Source organism: Odontesthes bonariensis, chromosome 17, assembly GCF_027942865.1.
Source record: "Odontesthes bonariensis isolate fOdoBon6 chromosome 17, fOdoBon6.hap1, whole genome shotgun sequence".
Classification (NCBI taxonomy): domain Eukaryota; kingdom Metazoa; phylum Chordata; class Actinopteri; order Atheriniformes; family Atherinopsidae; genus Odontesthes; species Odontesthes bonariensis.
This window is the reverse complement of record NC_134522.1, coordinates 11,494,095-11,506,305: the sequence shown is the minus strand read 5'-3', so window position 1 is coordinate 11,506,305 and position 12,211 is coordinate 11,494,095. Positions and strand designations below refer to the sequence as shown.

General features: G+C 41.2%; 1 protein-coding gene and 2 non-coding genes across 4 annotated transcripts in view; 1 reads left to right on the top strand and 2 right to left on the bottom strand.

Moving 5' to 3' along the window:
• The window catches only part of arhgef10 (Rho guanine nucleotide exchange factor (GEF) 10), a 44,742-nt gene that overhangs the window by 30,550 nt on the left and 1,981 nt on the right, over positions 1-12,211 (bottom strand). For both annotated transcript variants that reach the window (XM_075487975.1, XM_075487976.1), the window contains exons 2-8: positions 7,258-7,367; positions 4,023-4,400; positions 2,670-3,008; positions 1,741-1,777; positions 1,468-1,556; positions 1,103-1,159; positions 348-535 (exon numbers count right to left, since the gene is read on the bottom strand). In XM_075487975.1, the coding sequence (XP_075344090.1) occupies positions 348-535; positions 1,103-1,159; positions 1,468-1,556; positions 1,741-1,777; positions 2,670-3,008; positions 4,023-4,400; positions 7,258-7,294 (1,125 nt within the window). In that variant the 5' untranslated portion in view covers positions 7,295-7,367. The remainder of the gene's footprint in view (positions 1-347; positions 536-1,102; positions 1,160-1,467; positions 1,557-1,740; positions 1,778-2,669; positions 3,009-4,022; positions 4,401-7,257; positions 7,368-12,211) is intronic.
• Positions 5,366-5,438, top strand: trnaf-gaa (transfer RNA phenylalanine (anticodon GAA)). The gene has a single exon. It is a non-coding gene; the product is annotated as a tRNA-Phe (tRNA).
• trnai-aau (transfer RNA isoleucine (anticodon AAU)) lies at positions 7,107-7,180 on the bottom strand. Its single transcript has one exon. It is a non-coding gene; the product is annotated as a tRNA-Ile (tRNA).

The following is a 12,211-nucleotide window of genomic DNA, read 5'->3' as shown; positions in this document are numbered from 1 at the left end:
TAGAAGTTAAATGAGTATTTATCAGCTCTGATCAATGTTTACAAAATACAGTATAAAATCAATACAGCCTTTCGGTTTTTAGGATAACTGCATTAACGTCCCGTCAAATATTCCATTTATGGCAATGTTACATAAATGAAGGGAATTATACTGAAGCGAGTTTACAGGAAGCCAGGATATGGTCACTTTCATGTCTGTAGAAGTTAATGGACCATATCTTCACATAAAGCAGATATTTGGAAGCTAGAAGAAAAAAAAAATACAAGCACTGGTCAATATGTTGACACAGGTCTTGGTGACTGGCAGGAAGCCAGGCTAGGAAATAACAGGGTAATTGCTTTACACACATGGGTCTTCCTCTGAGGTGGTTTTCCCCTCATGAAGGCGTGGGGGAGGCCGTTCTCAGGGCGGCCTTCCTCATCACTGGCCTCGTCGTAGCTTTCAAACTCACTAGAGCTCCATCCAGTGTCGAGGGAGCTATTGCAGCCACCCTCTTCACCAAGCTCCACGTCATCATAGATCATCTCATCTGGATCTGTGTGAAGGGAAACGACAAACATTACAATCTATACAGAAATATTGTAGTTTGGTGTTGGTTTGTGAGGTTTTTGTATGAAGACAGATCAGTATTAACTTCAACTTGTACTGTATTGAGTGATGCATAAGCATTTGAATGCATTAAAGAAGAATAACCTAAAAGTCATGGAATAAATGTCTTGGTACGCACAGTTTTTTGCCGAGATCAGGTCAAAAAAGAGCTGATATTGCATGATACTTTTTTATGCCAGAGCTGTGTGGCGTTGGTATAAAATAGCATTATTTCCTCAAATGTTCCTGGTATAGTTGGTAATTCCCCAAACAACAATGAAACCACTTTACAAAGCCCATCATTTTCATAAAGTCAAATATTCAGTCATATGATTACACATCAAAACAAGCAGCATCAGCTTAATGTCACATATTTTAAATATAAACATTATAAACAAAATGAAAATGTCTAGAAAATGAAAGACAACAGTGCTGCCACACTTCCAACTTAAAACAGGAAGTTTCATGCTGAACTAGTCAAACTACAGCATGAAAAAAGAAGAAGACTACAAACCTGTGTTGGAGTCAGAGTTCTCTCTGGGCACGTCATCATAGATCACCTCATCTGGATCTGAAGTGCATATGAAATATTCGCGACAATAAACACTTCTCTCATGTGACAGCAGGCCTGTCCACACAACGATCAGGATGTAATGTAAAAGCCTTCTAAAAGAAAAGCACATTCAAGGGCCTGCTTCCTCAAAAGAACAGGGAAGGAAGTGTCTGGGAATTCAGATGAAAAAAAAAAAAAAAAAAAAAAAAAAAAAAAGGTAATAGCACTCTGAGGGCATGCGCTGCGAGTGGAGACACAAGTAAAGACAACTGAAACAACGTCAGTATTATAGTATTTCTTTTTAAATGTAAGTTAGCATTCCTTACTTTCCATCCATGCAGTGTTGGCAGGATCTGATGCCCACTTAGCCAAAGCATCCTCCTCTGTAATAGGTGGATACTCTTCACTGAAAACACTTGGAAAACATTGAAAAAAATTTGATTTTTAAAATGGTCTGTTACAGTTCAAGAAGCCAAGAAGAAAGTCAAGAAGAGATCAACTTGGCAAGTATACTTTCCATGCCTCTCTTAAGATATTGGGATGATAAAAGGTAATAAATGGTTTATATAGAAGTGTCCTAAGTAAGTTTTGGGACTGACCTGTCAGCGGAAGTGTTGCTGGTCCCAACTACTGTCACTAAAGGACGAAAGAGAAACATTAGAAAAAGGAAACTTATAACACAATATCTTTTCTTGTTTGTAGATGTGTATACCCTTCCCAAAGCTCTCAAGAAGCAGAAAATCAAAACAGCAATTGCACAATATTGCTCAGAAGAGCCAAGTGTATGAAGTGAGTTATGAAACTGTAAAAGATTTTCTTGATTTTGTTTTACAAAAATAAAAAAACATGAAAAACCTTTTTCATATACCACCAGATGTCACTGATGACTCCATACATGCATAAATGAACATGATATTTTAATTGAAAATGTGCTTACATGTCTGTGTGCTTGATTAAGAACACCTTCTGAAACACTCTGTTTTTAAAAAAGCCTGAGCTAAATGTCTTAGCTGTGTTTATTACAGCCACATATCCTCTCCAGTCAAACGCTGCAAAGAACTGTAAATAATTTCCAAGCTCAAACACCTCAAAGTCTTTCACCAACACAAAGCTCTAAGTCTTTCGGCTTCGCGTGACCTTGGTAAGATAATAACAGTGCAATTAGGCAGCTGAGCCTGCCAATCTACAGGGTAGGACTCTGCTACTGCGAGATTTTAGGGAAACCGGAAAATCCTCACAGCCAACACAGATCTTTGGGGAGGGCTAAATTTAGTCCCTATTTCCTTGTGGCAAGGCTTTAGGAAAAACAGGAGAGAGAGAAAAAAAGGATGGGGGGTTGGAAGTGGCTGAGACAGCTTTACATGCCAAAGCCTCGTATCACAGCGAAAAAGAAGAACTTTCTGTTGTTGCAGATACTTCAAGAATAATCTCTCTCATTGTTTGATCTGACGCTTTAGAATTCATAAATATTTTACAAACTAAAAGAAGTAGTTTCAAAGGTTCCTTTCAGTGGCAGGTTTTACTTTACCATCTTCGTCCATGGAGAGATGTCGAATGATGACAGGTGTGGTGTAGGCTGGGGTGATGAGGGGTACACCTGAAGGGGTTGCATAGCCACAGGGCACTGGCACCGAGTATCCCGAAGTAATGCCAGCAGAACCAGCCTGGCTATCCTGGCCTTGTCCCTCTTTTGGTTCTGTTTGGGAGGAAGTGGAAGAGGAGGACCCGAGCTGCTGCCCGGGCTGCTGCGGCTGGATAGGAGTGATGTCAATTACAGAGTAGGGGTTTGCTTTGCCCTGGGAGGAGGTCCTCAGGACGGCCTGTGGAGGGTGATGGACATTTGTGGATGCAATTTGGTCTTCACTACCTGGTGAGTGAGGGAGGACACAGTTAATTTACACTGGACTCATGTACAATTACTTATGATCACAACAACAGAAACATGCCAGATAAGGTGCAATGCTCCTCAAAGACCCTATAAAATAATGAAACATTACTTTATTTGATTATCAATGTGCTTTGTAGGGAACTATAGATGCAGACATTGAGTCTAAAAAGAGTGAGTTTCTAAGTTTAATTTTATTTGTTCTGATTTGTTCTGAGAATAGAATGATCATTTCCAAGTACGGACTTAACTTTAGTTTTGATAATTAAGGACAATTTTGAGGTCTATTGTATACAACAAACTGATCTACCGTGGTGATCCACTTCTAAAATGTCAGCCTTGAAAAGGGAATTAAAACATTCTGAAGAGTTGCCATTCCGGATGAGCCACTACAGGCAGATACAGAATTAGGTCAAGACGAGCGGGTGCTGGTGGTAAAGCAGTGAATATACTGATGCAAAACAGGAAACATGAGTTTAACAAGTCACCAATGTATGACTTTAATCATAATTAAATACAATGCATATGCAGTGTTTTAATCATGGAGTTCCACGAATGGCAACATTTGGAGCACAATAAAGCATGAGCATCTCTGAACTAAAATGCTTGAGAATGACTGAGGGAGAATAAGATGAAGCTAAGCACGCCTGCTGCAGCTGTCATGACTTTAAGAGATAAAAGCCAGACAATGTCCAGCACCAGACAGCAAGAGATACAAGGTGTCATGAGCGAGACAGACAGCCCCTCTTCTTCTTCTCTGCCTAACTTTAGCCTGAGCTGAAGGGCTGGATTAGAGCCAGATAATGCAAACAGAACTAGTCAAGAGAATTTATGATAGAAGAAAAAGAAAACACTGTATTCATGGCACCTTTTACAATTAACCGTATTCTACGTACAAATTTAAAGTGTAGGACTGTGCCCCAATGAAAAGCTAAAATCAGATAAAATACTCCCAGTTGAGCCTGCAGTGAAATGTCAACACTTCGGTTTGCAAACCTGTGTTTCCGGGATTTGTCTGCATGTCATCATCAAGAGGAGGAGGTGGAGTTGGAGGTGGGGGTAAATCTTTTTGCCCGTCATTACACCCCATAGCTGCAAATGTCCCCTCGGCTTCTGTTATTGCTCCATCTCGTGAGGAGGATTTGCTGGTAGTAACTGCTGTGTCTGCTGATGATGGAGCTGTGTTGGATGTGGAAGAAGGCGCTGGAGGGGGGTCCAACGTGGGCTGACTGATCACAGCATTGTCCTGGCCCGGATCCTTGCTGGTGAGGGCTTGGGGAGCCGGAGGTGCCACAGGGAAATCGTCGCCACTGTCATCAAATTCAAAGGCTTCTCCCTCATCTTCATCTGAATATGGGACACGGTCTGCCAACACTGCACACAGATATTTCAGAGGTTTTGGGTGAAAAGAGAATATTTGCTCTATTCCTTTGAGTCTAAGAGGTATAAAACATATTTTTCAGTAATGAATTTACCAGAAGAGTAAAACCAGTCAATTTTGTAAAAAAAAAACTGCATGAAGGAATAAATATTTGAGAGGGGTTGTAGTTGGCTGAGCCTTAAACGGACCTTAGATCAAGCGTGGGGTCTATTACGCCAGAGTGTTGTTTAACTTCAAAGATTAGCACCAAAAAGATGGCAGCTGCTTTTTTTTTTATAGCAAACACAAACTAGGGCAGGGCTACAAGTTGTGGTTACTCTTCAGAGCCGTCACATTCACATTCAAGCACTCGCTTGGCAGTAGACAGGAAGGAAACAACAAATTTCTCTCCGGTTTCCACTCCCTCCAGTGAGTAGCACAGCCTAAGTTTTATTTCGGATGTCATGCATTAAGTGTGGGCTTCAATCAGTGAAGTAACAGAGCAAAAATATGACGAATGCACAGGCTTTTAAATCAGCTGGCTTCTTGTGTTGGCACAAAATGTCTAAAGACTGAATTGTGGGTTTGATTCAGGGCTCAGACTGTATCATAATATCAAATATTTAAAAAAAAGATCCACCTACATTCAGCGTTTTTATGATCAGGTAATCATTTTAATGGGGTATTCAGAGCATTAACTTATTCACACTGTCCAGTGCTTCAGGTCCATTAGTCTCCATTTTGTAAGTCTCCTTTACTTCAAATAACTTTATCTTTGTCACAAAGTTTCTCTCAAATACCACAGATTCTTTGCAAGCACATTCAAGTGTAGTGGAGCTTGAATGTATTACCTTGCAGTCTAAGGTTCAACTTCAGCGTTATGTCTAATATTCTGACTGTCCAAAGAAAACAGAAAGTTTCAAGTTCAAATGATTTCCTTCCACTTTCAGAATGTGAGGTATCCGTGACAACATCACATGCCGAAATAGCTCAGTTGGGAGAGCGTTAGACTGAAGATCTAAAGGTCCCTGGTTCGATCCCGGGTTTCGGCATTTTGACCTGCCATAAAGAGTGTTTTCCCTTCCGCGTGTTGATCTGTGAAAGCACTGCAAAAGGCCCACTTTGTAAACCTGAGCTACAACTTTTCTTTTTTACTAAAATCCCTTACACCCAACTTCCAAATAGAACTTACTGCTTTGCTTTATGTTTAAACTCAGTTACAGGCATTTTAACCTTCCCTGTTGCAACTGTTACGTTACACTTCCAGGGTCGTGTTGTCCACTGATAGTGATCAAGTAAAGAAACCTCGGGCACCACACACAAGCACTTTGAAGTCCGTCACAGCAATGCACACAGCTCTAAATCACCAGTATGACTCCCTCGGGCAACGACAGGTAGTTGTTCCACCTTGCCGGTGTGTGAGAAAAACAGTGACTAATGTTCCAGGTCAGCATTGTGACCCCATATCCATCTGCATCCATGACTGACGGTGCGAGAAAAGAGAGGGGCAAACCTGGAAACTGAGATGTTATCTGTCTTTTTCCATCTGTGTAATAACGAATGGTGTGAGGCTCAGTGATAAAGCACGGATAGCTTGCTACACGTCTGTGGACAGAGAGATGCATAATCATATGTTTACAGAGCCAACAATAAGCCAGGATGGAAGAGGTCTCGATTTGATTGGATTTAGCCAGCCAGTGAGTCACAGCTGGCCATTTAATAAAACGTCTTCTGTTGTGTATAGAAGAGGTGATTGACAGCTCGCTGTATGGGTATGCATACATGAATCTTAATTACAGACTATGGTGGGTGATCACTTTACAATGTAAACACACACAAGTCTAACAGCACAAACAAGGGTGGCCAATGAGGATCTTCTCGCTCTTCTAATCTCTCTATGTTAACTCATTCTAAAAGTACAAGATCACACTGAAACATACATGCTAATGTGCACAGAATAGAAGAAGTACCCATTGTCAATTCATAATGACAATATGGATTCTGTTCTAAGGACTTATCTCCACTGTGGCACATAATGGTCTTCTCAAATGAGTCACTGGGTTACGATCCGCTCCTGCATACCCTCAGCAACAAAGCAAGAGACTGACCAGCTGGAGACTAAGCATTTCTCTGGCTAATCTCTATCCCCAGAGGGTGTGTGTATTTCAGTGTGTTTATGCATGTGCGCTGCTGCAGCAGTATTCAGTCTAGGACTGAGGAACATTGTCTAGTATTCACGGCCACACAGCACATTTTATCCTCCTTATTCCTTTCGTTCCTCTGCCCACACACTCCACAGTGGCGGAGGAGAGGAATCTGTTGTTTACTTATACTGCCGAGCTTCGGCAAAACCACCGGGAAGTGATCAGCCACAACATGATGTAGAGAGGCTAGCAGGTGTCTCATAAGCAAAATATAAAACACATACAAAAAACAGCAACGTTGTCAACACAAAGTTGCCTGGATTTGAAGATACATTTTCTGTTTTTATTACAGTGCCTGATGGGGTCCCAACTGTCCAATCAAGTCTGTTGGGTTTCTAAAACTCAACAGTAGAAAGTTCAAGTTTTATTGGTATTTCTGCTTGAAAAAGGATATCAATATATCTTGAATATTTGCTTGTTTTCTTCTATATGTACAGAATCTGCTGATTTGAATTTGCAGTTTTATGATTAGAAAATATTGAAAAGATTCATCTTTCACTGCTATTGTTCAAAACGTGGCCCGTACGGAGATCGAACCCGCGACCTTGGCGTTATTAGCACCACGCTCTAACCAACTGAGCTAACCGGCCCCAGAATGTGTAAAATTTGAATCATATTTCACAGGTTGTACCATGTATGTTGTGAACACATGACAAAGAAACTTTACTTTCAGGAGGCGGTGGAGGGAAGTCTTCCATGTCCATGCTTGCTGCTCTTCACTTGAACAAGATCAACAAACAGCAATATGCAGGGGATCAACTATGCTGCCACATATTCCTAAAAGAAAAGGACAAAAATGTAACAGAAAAGCAAAACAGTCAGCTTGATACACACAGCATTTCCAAACTAATTCAGCAAAGAAGTTTCCATACATTATGAGCTCGGCATATGGAAGCAACAAGTCCACAAAAGCCTCATCGCACTTGTTATGTTACTTAATGAAAGCACCACACAGCAGAGGAGCATGGCTGTGTGGTCACAGTCTGGTACCTTTTGTGTCAACATCAGAATCTGCAGCAAAGCTAATTCAGACAAACTGAGGAGTGAATGAAAACAAAAGAGGCTCTTATGGTGCTCCACGGGAACGTTAACAAAAACACGTGTTTAAGGGTGCAATACACTATGCTAATTGTGGCCAATTCTAACCTCATGGGTACAAACATGCTTGGCTCCTGTTGAAATGGATAGGTTACACCCTGTGGACTGACCATCACTATCTAAACAAGGGTGGTGGGGGTTGTGCTTCAAGTGAAGACATCCAATGCAGTCAAATCAAGATAAGACTATTAGAGATACTTAAATGCAATAATTACCTTTTCATCTTTCACCATGTTGGACTATAAAAAAGGCTACTTTGTGCCACAAAACTATGTTGATGCAGACCAAAAGTTTAACATTTTATCATGAATATAGATGTAGACTACAGATGTACTCCATTGGCAGATTTAGGTTTGAAGAGGATCTTTGCCACATTTTGACTTAATAGCAACTGCTCTTTAGAGGCCGAGGGAAATGTCATTAAAGGGGAACTCCGGGGCATTTGAAGCGCAATCCCATTGCTAGAGGTTGTCAAATACTGATAGTAGGACACAAACAGGTGCAAATCGGCGCTCCCTGTGTGGAGATAGCACTGCTTGCGCAGCCTGTCATGCTAGGCTAATACGTGGTGGCTAGGGGCAAGCGCTAACCCTTCCACGTAAAACAACAACTTGCACACTGCAGAAACGTCACACCACTTTATAAACCATCCGACAATAAAGTCACAAGCCTTACCATCAAAACCATATGCATGGTTCTCACATTACTGTCATGGGGACGTTACAAAACAACTTTATAAACAGCATGTCCCTCACCGGATATTTGTACGCTCGCGCATGTGAAAGCCCAAAAGAGTCGATGGACGATAATCCCATATAAGGCTTGTGACTTTATTGTCGGATGGTTTATAAAGTGGTGTGACGTTTCTGCAGTGTGCAAGTTGTTGTTTTATGTGGAAGGGTTAGCGCTTGCCCCTAGCCACCACATATTAGCCTCGCATGACAGGCTGAGCGAACAGCGCGATCTCCACACAGGGAGCGCAGATTTGCACCTGTCTGTGTCCTACTATCAGTATTCGACAACCTCTAGCAATGGGATTGCGCTTCAAATGCCCCAGAGTTTTCCTTTACATGCTGAGGCAGGATGAGACCTTTGGATCTGCATGGGCACGAGAGGCATTGCATTCCTCTACTACACAGGCTTTGTTTGGAGATGTACAATTTGTATCCACAGGTGACAGTTTCTGTCAAATGTCTCCATGAAAAAAAAAAAAAGCTCAACTATTTCCATACTTCTTCCGCTTGCTAATATCCACACAAACAGATTACAGAGTCATGACATCATGCTGTAGCATAAAGCAGCCATTATTGTGGTATGCATGACCCATATTCCATCCATACAGCCTCAGTTTAATTCGAGCCACAACAGAAGTTCACAGTTGGTTTATTTCTGACTGAGACAAATCTACACCCCAAGAGTGCAGCAAACAAGAATGATAAGTCATTCTGAGACTCAAAGCTTGTTTTGTCTACAAATAATGTGAAATCCTCTGCCCCTTTGTCCTCTGTCCCACTCGTGTGGGCAAAATGCCAGAACAGAGGATGTGAACATACAGGGCCAGTGTCTGCTGAAATACAGTGCAGCCAACAGATAGTGCTGGCACAACCAGAGACAGGTAGAGTATACGTTGCCCAAGGAGATATTAGTGTTCACAATAGAAAGGAATTCAAAGAGACAGACAGGAGCAGCTACAATGTCATTATACAACTGACGATGAAGCCATGTTCAGGAGCAGCCAGGGGAAAGGGATATAAAAGTATGAAACAAAAAGGTAGCATTGTGAAACACATGATAGGAGCAAGAACTAACAGCCGAGCCCTGACAGGAGTGTCAGAGGGTGACTCATCCCAGCTGATGCATTGTTTGAGAATTAGGACAGCAGGAAAAGGAAGGGAGTAGAAAAGCAGTAATAAATTCAGGTGTGCACCTCTTGGCAGAGAGGCAAATGAGAAAAAAAAAAAAGCACTGGTAAAAGGAAAATTACTGTGATTCTCAATTTTCTGAGGTTTGTGTTCTTTAGTAATATCCATTAAGAAGTTAGGTACTGTGCTTTAGACCTGGCTCAGTCTTTGATTATCTTGTTGCACAGGAAGCAGTCAGCCTTTGTACTATTGATTTGAAATCTGGCCATAAATTCCTTCATTTTTCCAATGATTACTTGCTTACTGAGGAAACTAAACACACTCTACCCATTACATCTTGCCACATTTGCCACCTGTCTCACCCTGTGAGGATGACCAACTCAACAAAAGCCCCCCTTGCATTGGTGGCCTGTGTCACCAGCCTGCCACTGCGGCAGCACGGTAAACAATAACACATGTAACACGTCTAGCCAACAAAGCCTTCCCAAGAGGGCAAGAAAAGTCTCATTAATTCATTTACAATCACTCTGCTTATCTGGTAAACATTTAATTAAAAGGTGCTGTAATGCAGTCTAATCTCAGAGCAATGACTGAGGACCGAGAAAAGAGACTAGAAAGGTAAAGTCATCCCTGTAGTTGATGACAGGCTCAGCTGAGCATGTCATTACATGCTTAGAAGGCTGAGCTGTGTTATGCAGACAGAAAAGAAGTCATCTGGAGTCTGTAAAGCAGCCATTTTGCTCACCTGTGTATTCCTAATAACTTACACAAGTTAAAGAACAGATAATAGTCATGCAGTATACATATTGTCAATGTAATCCCTTGGTGGGGTATAAATTGTCATTTATGTTCACTAAAAGAGAGAAAAACCCTCTGCAGCGGTTTGTTGACTGGATGGAATGGAAACTGAAAAGTTCTTACTGACTTCTTTAAATCAAAAGAAGATTTCCTTGGATTATTGGAGTTCTGTATGTTTTCCAGCTCAATCATATTCCGACATTAAATAACAAGGAGGTTAGCACTTTAGCTATGCTTTAAATCATAGAGGTCTTGTAATTTGTCCAGTTTTCAACCTGAATTTTAAAAACCAGCAATCACAGATCTGTCAAATCATAATTGTGTGTGTGGTGCCAAGACTATTCAACATCAAATGCTCTGGCTTGGGAAGAAGTTTTGATTCTTCTGTTGAGTTTTCTGGTGCACACTTACTGACAAGTGGCATTCCACACATTAGCTGGAAGTCGTAAACAAAAGCCTGGAGGAGAGGGTGGTTGTGTGAGAGAGAGGGAGACTTGTGGTCTGCTGTGATCATCTGTCTTTGACTTTTTGCTGCACTTCAGGTGGCTGTTTTATTTGGCAGTATGTCCTTGTGCCAGGATTACAGTAATCATGCCTCGACCAAAAACAGAAGATCCCAGGCCTACAAAGAATGATGAACAGGCTTAACAAAGTACTGTAATGTATTTGTGGGGAGGACAGGACAGAGCCCTGCAGCATACTGAAGAGTAGGAGAGGCACCTCTCTCAAGCTTCTTCATGATAAGAATTTAAAAGCTCCAAGTGTGTAGTTTATGCCAAATAAGTGAAGATTGTTTAACTGTTAAATCTTTACGACTGTTTGGGGTTTTATAGGCCTTGTAGACAACACAAGATCTGTGATGAATATGGCAATCAAAACTCCATTGCTGGGATAACCAAAAACCCACTTCTGTCAACTAAGCTAAGCAGCCTTCTTAACAACTCTTCTCTTTTTTCCCTCGACTTGCGAAGAGCATGGTGAAACAGTGATGTGCACCATCTGATTGTTCTGCCATACATGTGCCATCTCAAAAAAAAAAAAAAAAAGAGCAATGGGTCTCATACAAATCCACCCAGTACGCAATGTCTGAGCCAAGCAGCCTTGACAACACACCACACTAATGCACGCCACCCACCCTGACCTCAAACGGGGTGGGGGAAGCTTACACGCAGGCACAAGATAGCTGACTCTTTCAAGAATGTTCACTCCTGGAAAATGAAGGCATATATGACCATTTTCAACAAAATATCAGTGGTTTGTTTCACATCAATACTGAGGTCTACAGGGATGATTATTTTATTTCAGATGGGTGATTAACTTTACATTTGGATTCACCTAAATAACGAGTACAGAAGGGTCTTATTACTGCATGATGTCATAGGATTATAACAACATCATACCCTTAATTACATCCCTACAAAAAACAAAAACAAAACAGCACTTTCATAGATATTTTCACAATTCAACCACAATGTTGCTTTAGTAACACTGGCAATCAATTTTTGTAGGAGAATCTGTTATTTAAGAAAATAAGCAAAATACAGATGCAGCCCTTCCAGCTTAGGAATCACCAGACAGTAAGGAAGACTACGACAGCATGTCATATCAAATGTGGTGTCGAATAAGAAAGCAGAGACTGCACAGTCTTGGCTGTCACTCCTAACTGTTCTCCACCCATCCAGTGAGCCACACTACAGCTTTAAGAGCCTGATATGTCATCAGTAGAACACTATTTAGTGTGTGGTGAGCAGTGGATAAGTGGCCACTCCAAAGCACTTTTGTTTACTAGCTGGATCTGAAGAAAAATTTAATATGAACAGAGCGAATGAACTACATAACTCTTAGTTGTCAGAGTATCTGTCT